This window comes from Lolium rigidum, chromosome 1 (assembly GCF_022539505.1).
Source record: "Lolium rigidum isolate FL_2022 chromosome 1, APGP_CSIRO_Lrig_0.1, whole genome shotgun sequence".
Taxonomy (NCBI): Eukaryota; Viridiplantae; Streptophyta; class Magnoliopsida; order Poales; family Poaceae; genus Lolium; species Lolium rigidum.
The window spans coordinates 88,998,139-89,009,195 of record NC_061508.1 but is presented as its reverse complement, the minus strand read 5'-3'; the positions used below and the strand labels follow the sequence as shown (position 1 = coordinate 89,009,195).

The following is an 11,057-nucleotide window of genomic DNA, read 5'->3' as shown; positions in this document are numbered from 1 at the left end:
GTTGATGGCTGCATCGTGTAGCTCGTATTTCATCCACCATGCAAGTTACTTCTATTATTTTTCAACCAGGAGTTCTTCCTGCAAAAGCAAATGCACACTAATGTGCATGTGTAGCCAGCAAAACAAGAACCAGTGTTCGTGTCATGTAAAAGCACAGCTTTCATTCTATATCATTCTTGTGTGGACAACAGCAATCCTCCATGGGAAAGCTAAGTTTTGTACAACGGCACCCTCATTTGAAGCTTTGCTTCATGCCAGCGTCCAGGATCTTGAAGACGTCCAACAGTTTTGCTCGCCTCCTATTTGAGAATAGTGACCAGGAGCTTGAGAATGCGGGACGGCGACGCTCACATGAAGACGTTCTTGAAGACGACCACAGAGAGCAGGAGCTTGAAGACCATCAACAGTGCATGAAAGATGAACGAGACGCTCCTACGCTTTAGCGCTCAATCATTGGGTAGTTCTATTCATCTTGCTAAGTTACTGTATCTACAGGATTCTAACACTGTACCGCTCGAAATTGTATTCCCCACAAGAGTATGATGCAATCATCGCGATACAGAGCCTACCAGTTGCATGCTGCAAGCAATAGCTGAATATAATCCATGTAGATAAGAAGATTCTGAACAAACATCGTAGGAAGCATGAACAATAGCTGACCAAGCAGATTTGTATAATAAGCAGATATAGCCTCTGTAGGAATCTAATACATCAGTAGGAAGCATGAAAAAAGAAGAGTAATATGTAGCCCGAGCAGTTAACATTTTCAGGATATAGCATACCAACATCTACTTTGCTGACTGCAGACTGCAGTAAATGGACATTGTTTTCCGTTTCATCCATTGAGGAATAAATAGACTGTCAACGACCAGGCTCCTACAGGTACCAGCAGTGTTGATCCTGGCATGGCTGGGCCAAGCCAGGCCAAGGAAGGGCGGCCCACTAGGAAGAAGAAGACTCCTAATTGGCTAGCCAGCGGGGACTGGGTCCAGTAGAGCCCAGTCGAGAGAGAGGAGGGTTGTATTTAAGTGAGGCATCTGTGTATCGGAAGAGTGTCGTGGACCAATTGTGTGTTTCTGCCCGGCTATGCCGTGGACTTGCTCGGGGGTGGTTGGGAGGATAATGAGCGAGAACTCAATTTACTGTCATCGTTTGTGTTGTGCTTGGATCTAGATCTAGTGAGAAGTTAACAATTGGTAATCAGAGCCTTCCGATCCACTTCTGGCGATTCCCAACCACCAACACCACACCAGATTCGCGGTCCGCCGCCGCGAGGAGGCGATGGAGGAACTCACGCCGGAATCCCGAGCCCTCTATGAGCTCCTGAAGGCGGATACGGCGGAGGAGTACGAGAAGCGTTTCCTCCACTACAAGAAGGAGGTTCTCGACGCCTTCCACCCCTTCGTCGTCGACACCCGCGCGCAGCTCAAGAGCGTCGACTCTGGTATGGCGTCCCTCTCTTCGGATCTCCAGGGGGTGAAGGCGCGGTTCGGACGGGATCTCGACGCTGTCCGCTGCCACGCTCACGACGGAGGTCGCCAACCTCACGGCAGCAATCGCGGGCATTCAGCGCCCCGATCTGTCTGCTGGGGCGCGTGATCCGTCCTCCTCACGGATTCGTGACTTGGAGGAAGCCACCGCCGGCCCGGATGGGCGCCGCTGGACACACAACAGCCGGGGGACGGCGCGCGGGTACTACCCTGCCTCCTCCGGGAGGAGGTACAAATTTTTCTCAGTTTGACCGTGGCTCCAATTCCTTACTCTGTGATAATTCTACTGGTACTGACATCGGACATGGCCCGCGTGCTGATTTGCCGCAATTCGACGGAACCAATCCGAAATTGTGGCAACAGCGATGTGAGGATTATTTCCAGAGATGGAGGACCCCGATGCGATCATGGACATCTCTCGCATCGGATCAATTCACTTCGGAGCAGCAGCTACTTGGCTTGAGGCACATCCGCATCAACACCGTCAACCGGCCCGGGCCGAATTCAGTAATCTGCTGGTCATGGCGAGGTTCTGTCGAAACCAGGCATGCAATCCTGGTGAGAAGGCTCATTCACATCTCGCGAGACATCCACTGTAGAAGATTATGTTACTCGCTACTCTGAATTGATGGATCAGTTGTCCGCTTATGAATCCAACCACGACCCTGTGCACTACACCACCAAGTTCCTCGATGGACTGCAACCGGGAGTCAGAATCCTCGTTGCAATTCAACAACCACGAGATCTGGAGACGGCCTATTCCTTGGCGCTGCTCTATGAGGAATTGGGAACGGAGTGTGGTCCAACCATGGATTTACCACTTCCAGTGCAGCCGTATGTACCATCAAGAAGGAACCACCCACCGTCGGTAGCGCCAATTACACCTCCACCCCCTCCCTCCCGTTGGGTGTCACAGAAGCTTGAAGAAAATCGTCGAGCTGAACAATATAAGGGACGAGCTGACGATAGGTGGCAAAGCCTCCGAGCTTATCGACGCTCCAAGAATCTCTGTTTTACTTGTGGTGAGAAGAATCATAAGGAGCATCAGTGCAAAAATAATATCCAACTCCATGTGGTACAGGAAATGATTGACTACATGCAATTCTCTGAAGAAGCCGGTGAAGAAGGGTTTGCTTGATGCCAACGCCGGTTTCCGACCGGATAGTCCTCCACCGATCCACACTTGATGTTGCTCTCGGCAAGCTGCTGTCAACCTCCTTTATGCTTGCTCCCAAGACAATGAAACTGCAGGTCACTATACAAGGGAAGAAGTTCTTATTCCTGGTAGACTCTGGTAGCTCCTCTTGTTTCATTGACACTGAGAAAGCCAGGACACTGACCGGAATCACACAGTTACAAGATCTCGTCGAGTTAAGGTGGCTGGTGGTGGCATTTTGCACGAGTACATCCCAATTTGTTCGGTTGGGTTGGTGCTGCTGCGAGGTGCACAATTCAGGGATGACTTCAAACTTCTTGACCTGGGTAGCTATGACGGCATTGTTGGTCTGGATTGGTTGGCTAAATACAGCCCCATGGTAACCCACTGGGAACAAGGCTGGATTGCTATTCCACACTCTGGTAGACTAGTCGTGTTGCAAGGAGAGGACCAAGACTTTGGGTTGACGCTATGCTGGAACTACACTTGGTGCATGAAGCTGTAGAAAAGGAGCAACCTGTCATTCCTCCCGAAGTTCAGAGGTTGTTGGACAGATTTGCAGATGTCTTCGCCGCTCCTTCTGGTTTACCACCGCGAAGGCGGTATGATCACAGTATTCCTCTCATTCCGGGCGCCAGACCAGTTTCCATGAGGCCATACCGTATTGCTCCGACTTAAAAACGGAATTGGAGAGGCAGGTTCGGGAACTCCTTGACCAAGGTGTCATTGTTCATAGCACCGGTGCTTTTGGCTCTCCGGTTATTTTGGTGAAAAAGGGCGACAAAACCTGGCGTTTGGTGGTTGATTACGGGCATGCTGAATGCACTCACTTGTCAAGGGAAAATATCCGTTGCACTGTTATTGATGAGTTCTTGGATGAACTCGCGGGAGCACGATGGTTTTCGAAGCTCGATCTCGGGGCAGGCTACCACCAAATCAGGTTGGCTCCGGAGTGAAGAACACAAGACGGCATTCCAAACTCACAACGGGCACTACGAGTTCAAGGTTATGGCATTTGGCCTTACTGGTGCACCGGCCACCTTCCAACACGCAATGAATGATTCTTTAGCACCAGATCCCGAGGAAGTTTGCGCTGGTTTTCTTCGACGATATACTGATTTACGAGTCCACCTTTGAGCTGCATTTGGAGCATTTATCTACGGTTCTATCCATTTTACGAGAGAGACAAGTGGCAAGTGAAGTTGTCCAAATGTGCTTTTGCACAGACAGAAGGTTAATTACCTTGGCCATGTGGTGTCGTCGGAAGGGGTTTCTGCTGATGAGTCAAAGATACGATCGGTCCGTTCTGGCCAACCCGGTAGAATTTGAAGGAGCCGAGAGGTTTCCTTGGACTAGCTGGTTACTACGGGAAATTCATTCGACATTATGCGGTTATTAGTCGGCCACCGACAGCCTTGTCGAAGAAAGGAGTGATGTTTATACGGACGAAGTGGAGGAGACGGCGTTCTTAGCCTTGAAAACAGCCATGATCACTTGCTCCTGTCCTAGGCTGTTCCAGATTTCAAGCGCAATTCGTCGTTGACACCGACGCTTGTGACGTGGGAATTGGTGCTTGTGTTGTCCCAGCAAGGGCATCCCGTGGCTTATGTCGGTCGTGCTGCGGGCCCTAGGAACAGGGGTCTTTCCGTCTATGAGAAGGAGTATCTAGCTATTATCTCGGCGGTCCAACAACGGCGGCCGTACTTGCGAGGTTGGTGAGTTTGTGATCGGAACGAGACCACAAAAGCCTTGCACACTTGGTCGACCGAGAGATTGCACACGGACCGGCAACAAAAGTTATTGACCAAGTTGATGGGGTTCCGGTACAAGATCATGTATAAGAAGGGTGTACTCAATGGAGGCTGCGGATGCTCTCTCCGGGAAACCTCCTCGACGGCTCTCAGGCCTTTGCAATCACTACTGTACAACCACAATGGTTGTCCACTGTGTTGGACAGTTACTCGAGAGATGCCCATGCACAGGCCCTGTTACAGAAGTTGTCAGTGGATCCCAATGCGGACGCCAGGTACACCTTGGACCATGGCGTCCTGCGGTGCAATGGTCGTATCTGGGTGGGAGATGATGCCGCATTACAGCAGCAGATCATCTCTGCCTTCCATGATAGCCCCCAAGGTGGCCATTCCGGCTTCCCAGTAACTTACAGGCGCCTGGTGTCATTGTTTGCTTGGCCGGCGATGAAGAAAATGGTCCAATCCTTTGTGCGCAGTTGCCGTACCTGCCAACAGGCCAAACCAGAGCGTCTTCCTCCTGCGGGTTTGCTCCAACCCCTGCCGATTCCCGAGTGAACCATGGGAGACGCAACAATGGACTTCATTGAGGGTTTGCCACGGTCCCGCCGGTTTAAGCTGCATTCTCGTCGTGGTAGACAAGCTGACTAAATATGCTCATTTCATTCCTCTCCGTCATCCGTACACGGCTAGTAAGGTTGCCGAGCTATTTGTTGACAAAATATATCGTACGCATAGCATGCCAGCTGCTTTGGTTTACGACGGGGACCCGGTGTTTACTAGCCAATTTTGGCGAAGTCTGTTTTCCAAGCCACGAGGCACACAAGCTGAAAATGAGCACAGCAAATCATCCACGAAACGGATGGGCGGACGGAACGCGTTAACCGGTCGGTCGAATGCTATCTGAGGTGTTTCATTAGTGCTCATCCACAGCATTGGTCTAAGTGGCTTTCTCTCTGTGAATTTTGGTATAATACCAACTGGCACTCCTCTCCGACAGCAATTTCCAGCTGCTCCTGCTTGGGGTCAAGCAGGTTCTCAAGCGAGGGGGATTGTCAACGACCAGGCTCCTACAGGTACCAGCAGTGTTGATCCCGGCATGGGCTGGGCCAAGCCGGAGCCAAGGAAGGGCGGCCCACTAGGAAGAAGAAGACTCCTAATTGGCTAGCCGGCGGGGACTGGGTCGGTAGAGCCCAATCGAGAGAGAGGAGGGTTGTATTTAAGTGAGGCATCTGTGTATCGGAAGAGTGTCGTGGACCAATTGTGTGTTTCTGCCCGGCTATGCCGTGGACTTGCTCGGGGGTGGTTGGGAGGATAATGAGCGAGAACTCAATTTACTGTCATCGTTTGTGTTGTGCTTGGATCTAGATCTAGTGAGAAGTTAACATAGACAAAGTAGTAATAAGACATCCTAGTTCATGGTATTTTCTGTCGATACCAAGAAATATCACAGAACTGTCTCTATACAGTAGATATGCATATATGTACATGGCAAGCAGTCTGGAGATGCAAGATAGTGCACCCTAGTTCAGGAAATACGACAGTAATATGTGCCAACGGAGTTCTGTAAGGATCAATGTTTAAAAGACTGAAGTAATGCCAATCTCATTGCATTACTTCCATTTATATGGTAGATCCGCTGGGCGCGAGATGCTGAAAACTTGCGCGCCCTTATTTTCCAGATACTGTAGCGCGCGAGTGGGATCCATGTGTGTGCCTGCGGCAGAGCGCGAAAGGTAAACAGCTGGCGCCAATGATTTAGCTTTCCCTCGACACTTAAGCCCCACTCGCGAGAACGTTTACTGTTACGAGCGGTGCCCAGTCAAAGGCTAGGCTGCCTGATTTACAATCTCCGTGCGGATCTAACGGATGCAAGCACGTGCGTAGCTACTCATGTGTGTATCAAATGCACTCTTTTTTTTTAACTATCATATATCTACAAATTATTTAAAAAATACTATTAATAAGCTTTTTGAGACAAATCTAAGCACATGATGTACATATTTTGAGTTCATATAATTAAAATAATACTAAAGAGTAAATCGAAAGGCTGGAGAAAAGCTCAACTTTAAATTAATAAAGCCAACACCGATAAAGGGTTTTACAAAGATCAAGTTTAAGCAGAAAAAATTAAGATGGCAAGATGGCAGGCAGCGAGATATAAAGTAGCTCGAAGCCTAGCTCTGCCTAGCTTGAAATAATACTTAATAGTTAAAACTTAAAAGTTTGACCGGATACATCTGAAAACCCAAAAGATGTAGAAATGCGGCGAAACTGAATACACCAACTATTTCTTGAACAGCACGAGTATCAGAACAATTCCGACACATAGACCCCCACAAAACACATGACAGCTTATTCCACTTGAATAGCACACGTAACAGAACGATTCCGGCACATTGTTCTTGTTCAAGGAGAGGTTAATCCTTCTCATCCAGGATATTTAGCATACCAACCAGCATCTTCGGCTAGACGCGATGGAGAACATATTCGATCTACATGCGTGCAGACGTTTTTTTTTAGATTAAAGGCACTCAAGTGCCCAACTTTGAATGCTTGTTAAGATTCATGCACTAGCCACTTGAACCAAAAGTCCGAACTGATGGAAAAGGCTAGGCAATCAACATATACACTTCACAACACCCCCACTCGCGTGTGACGGGAGAAGAGAAAGTCAACACGTGAAAGAAGAAGAGCACACTGAAACAGCGGTGCCTATAGAGGGGGGGCAACAGCAATTTTTAGGCTTAATTGCGAAAACCAGGATTTGAATTCGAGACCTGTGGCTCTGATACCATGTTAAGCTTCATGCACTAGCCACTTGAACCAAAAGTCCGAACTGATGGAAAGGGCTAGGCAATCAACATATACACTTCACAACATTAACAAAGCCACAAACGGGGAGAATGATACAAAGTGCTGAACCCAGCTTACAGAACGACACCACACACCCACACGAACTACCGAAGAAGCTACAGCCGGAAGCGCAACCAAAAGCTCAACCAACGCGCCTACGAGGACTCGGAGGAGAGGTGGAGTCTACAGTGTCGGGCCGGAGCTCACTCGAGAGCAAGCCATTTTCACGCGCGCCTCAACAGACCTCCTCCGTCGCAGAAACACCACCGGAAGCCGACCACCACCGGGGACCGAGCCAAGATGTTCACAAACCGAACAGCAGCGCCAAGGAAGCTCGACAAGGGAAGGGCACGGAGCAAGCCTTGCCGACGATCGCCGAAGAGTCACCTCCGACACGACCGTCGGAGAGCCTTGTGATGTGGGCTCCAAGATGGTGTCTTCAAGAAGAGCACGACACTAGAGTGCCGCCACCGCCCGATCCGGGGATCTTGGGTTTTCACCCGGAGCACGAAAGGGGGGCAGAGAGAGGCCACAACGACGCCTTCAAGAAGGAGACGACGTCCGTGGACGCCGCCGTCGTGACCCTGGAAGACCCAGGGCGAGAGTTTCCTCTCGGCATCACCTCTCCACCACCCAGACATGGCGAGGGCCACCACCGAGGTGACAGCCACCACGCCCCCACAGAATGCAGCTCACTGAGAACCATGACAACCCCATGTCCATGGCCCCAGCCGGCACCGAGAACCTCGGGCTCGCCCGCCAACCCACAAGGTTCCCACCTTCCAGGGCCGCCGCCCCGGCATCCTCGATCTTGCACCCGCGCTGCGAAAGGCACCACCTTGACACAAACTTGGTACACACCCGAAGAAGGCCGAGGCCAGAAGAAAGCAGGCGGACGTCCCTCCGCCGGACACGACCCTCCGTGCCGACGGCCCAGCGTGCCGGCAGACCCCCACAGGATGGCATGGCAGCCGGCCGGGAAGGGGCGGGGCGGGTCGGGCTTGCCAGATCCAGATCGGGCCCCCTGGCCCAGATCCGGCCGGCGCGGCCGACGAGCTGCCCCCATGCGCCCACCAAAGCTGCTTGCTGCACCAAGACCTGTGCCGTCGTCCCAGTCGCCGTCGTCGGAAGGGCCGGCCGCCGCCGGATCAGATCTCGTCGGAGAAGCACCCGAGCCGCCCGCCTCCGCCTCCCACGGAGACGGCACCCGCAGCACTCTCCACGCCGCCTCGAGGAGCGCGGACCTCGCCGGCCGCAGGCCGCCGGCCAGCCCACCCCGGATGCGCCGAGATCCGCGCGGGGACAACGCCTCCGGTCACGCCGCCCGCGCTAATGACCAGAGGAGCAAGGGGAGGGAGGTCCGCCGCCGCCAGCACTGACCAGGCTTTGCCCGGTGGCTTCAGCCGGCGGCGGCGGCGGGGGGAGGAGAGGGAGAGGGGCCTAGGCGCGGCGGGTGTTGGGGTTCGCCCGAGCGCCCGCGGGAGCGCTCGAGGCGAACGGGTCTGTTCTCTCTTTCTTTTCTCATGCGTGCAGACGTGACACAGACAACGACTCTACACGAGCAACGTGTTGCAATGATAATTTCTCATTGTGCATTCTCCGAATGTTCATGCAGGTTACCTAACGACCTACCAGATAAATGAAAAAAAAAAGGACAACAGCACACTGAAGAACATTAAAACAACACCGAACAATATGTACAAGCCTTTATATATATATACGACGAGAACAAATTCTGTTTTCCATATCTTTGAAGATTTGCATGCGAACTTATGAAAACATGATGCATAAGATAAGATCAGTAGTAAGTCCACTGATTTATATGACTCAAACAGATAGAACAACCACAACATATGCTACTTCTCGTTATTTCGGTCCTGTAAATTACAAATATACACACACGGACAACAATCGAAAAAAGAGCATTTGTTTCCTTACCTGATCATCGGCACGCGCGATTTCGTCCGATATTTGCGATCATCCTCGCCGCCATGGTCACTACCACGGTCGAGCTGGTAGTTGGTAGCAGTGGCCACATCGTCTTCTCCAGCCCGGAGGGCGGACTGCGGTGCCGGAGCTTGCCTCATCATGCCCTCCGCCGGCCGCGAAGCTGCCACTGGCCCATGGTGATGTCCACCGGCAGGAAGGTACTCCTTGTAATTAGTCTCAGGGTGCGCTGCTCCTTTGATCCTCCCGTCTCCGGCATATGATACTGGCAACGCTCCGCTGCTGGTCTCATGGCTCCTCCCTGCAGCGTGTCCGTGGTAAGCTGGTGCTGAGATTGCTTGTTTCACGGGGGAGGCGGATGGATCTTCGTAGGGAACTGCACGCCCATGCCGGCCAGATCGCCCGTGGTCGTCGCGGCCGCTGCAGAGGAAGGGGAGACACATCCCCGAGGTGATAGATAGAATTGAGGCTACCGGCAGGGTAGTATATGCGTGCTTAGAGCAAGTGAAGGTGAGTAAGGCAGGAGAAGCGAAATGCTAGCAGAAAGGTGTGAGCTTGCATAGCCTGAGATCGTACAACTTAAGCTAACCAGAACCTCAGCGACATGGGACCTATGAAGCAGCAGAAAGATGCCAAGCTGGCCCTCAATGATAATCGGAATTTATGCTGGCGAGTCTAACAAAACTCAGCCCCCGTCCTAGCAAGAAACTTTTCGGGTGCTTTCTGTGGGATTCCGGACAAGAGAGAAATCTGAGAATTGACTCCGAGTCTCCCTCGCTGCACTTTAGGCTAGTTATACTGTTATAGTGGAGAGTAACATAGAGTAGTAACATGCACATGTTACTAAAATTAGTCACAATGTATAGTATCATATAAAAATATCATGCACAGATACTACTATACTCACCTCCTTAAACATACTACTATACTATAAAAATATCTTGTTCACCTCCTCGAAGCCCAAACTGGTGCTGCAGTTCACCTAGGTGCGGCTCCCAGGCATGTTGGAGGATCTAATGGAGAGGGACCATCTGATGGCCGCATTCGTGATGATTGGCAGGCCGGTCGACTTGGATGAGTTTTCCATCTCCAAAAGAGGGACACATAACCGGTGGCGGTGGCTCGCTTATGTCCAATGAAATGGGGTCTCAAGCGACAGACCATGTGGCCTCCTTGGTGGCGGACAATCAGCCTCAAGAGAGGCCAGCGATGAAACATGCGAGACTTGACAGGAGGGGGTGGTGTCGTGGGCGTTGGCGGCGGATGAGGATAACTTCTCAGAGGACGAGGAGGAGATGTTGCTCTCGCCAGAAGGACCTGTAGAGAGAGGCTGCTGCTGCCGCACCGATGGTGCAAGGACATCACTCCAAGGTTGTCCCCTACACCAGGAAGAAGAAGGGGATAATATGGCATTTTAGGTGCACAAGAGTGCTTGGTACCAAGGCGTGGTGGTGGGGACACCGGTGATGGAGAAGGCACAACATCGGACAGAGGAGAAGAACCTGGAGGGCATCAAGGAGTCGAGGACACAAAGGTACATATTTCTCTCTCCTCTACGTTTTTTCCGATTCACATCTGTTGTTGGTTGTCCGTGATAACTGCTTTGGTGTTCAACCCGATAGAAGGTTCTCCTTCGGAGGCGCTATCATTTATCACATCCAGAGAGCGGGTTCAAGGGGCGTTAATTGTAGTTGCGCACCGCTTGGAACTGGAAGTGGAGGAAGGTGCAAAGGCACATGAGGTGGCCTCCCAGGCTATAGAGAACGAAGAAGGGTCGAGCCTTCCCTCTAAATCGCTTCGTGTGGAGGAGGGTGGGATTCCCTCGAACGAGTGCGACCTGGGATCGGAGGAGCCAGGGGT

At 51.7% G+C, this 11,057-nt stretch overlaps 1 protein-coding gene across 1 annotated transcript; it reads right to left on the bottom strand.

The window, feature by feature from the left end:
* Positions 1 to 6,039: 6,039 nt before the first annotated feature.
* Positions 6,040 to 9,764, bottom strand: LOC124677377. Its single transcript, XM_047213370.1, has 2 exons — positions 9,189 to 9,764; positions 6,040 to 6,111 (listed from the first exon to the last, which is right to left on the bottom strand). Exons 1-2 carry the CDS (start codon positions 9,638 to 9,640, stop codon positions 6,066 to 6,068), a joined length of 498 nt encoding a protein of 165 aa, XP_047069326.1. The 5' UTR covers positions 9,641 to 9,764; the 3' UTR covers positions 6,040 to 6,065.
* Between the last annotated feature and the right edge of the window lie 1,293 nt (positions 9,765 to 11,057).

Bases quoted from the DNA above. Each gene is read 5' to 3' on its own strand.
- LOC124677377 (XM_047213370.1), bottom strand. From the start codon at position 9,640: ATGTGTCTCCCCTTCCTCTGCAGCGGCCGCGACGACCACGGGCGATCT. The intron at 6,112-9,188 runs GTAAGGAAACAA...GCTCTGCCGCAG, and splicing joins TCGCGCGTGCCGATGATCAG to GCACACACATGGATCCCACT.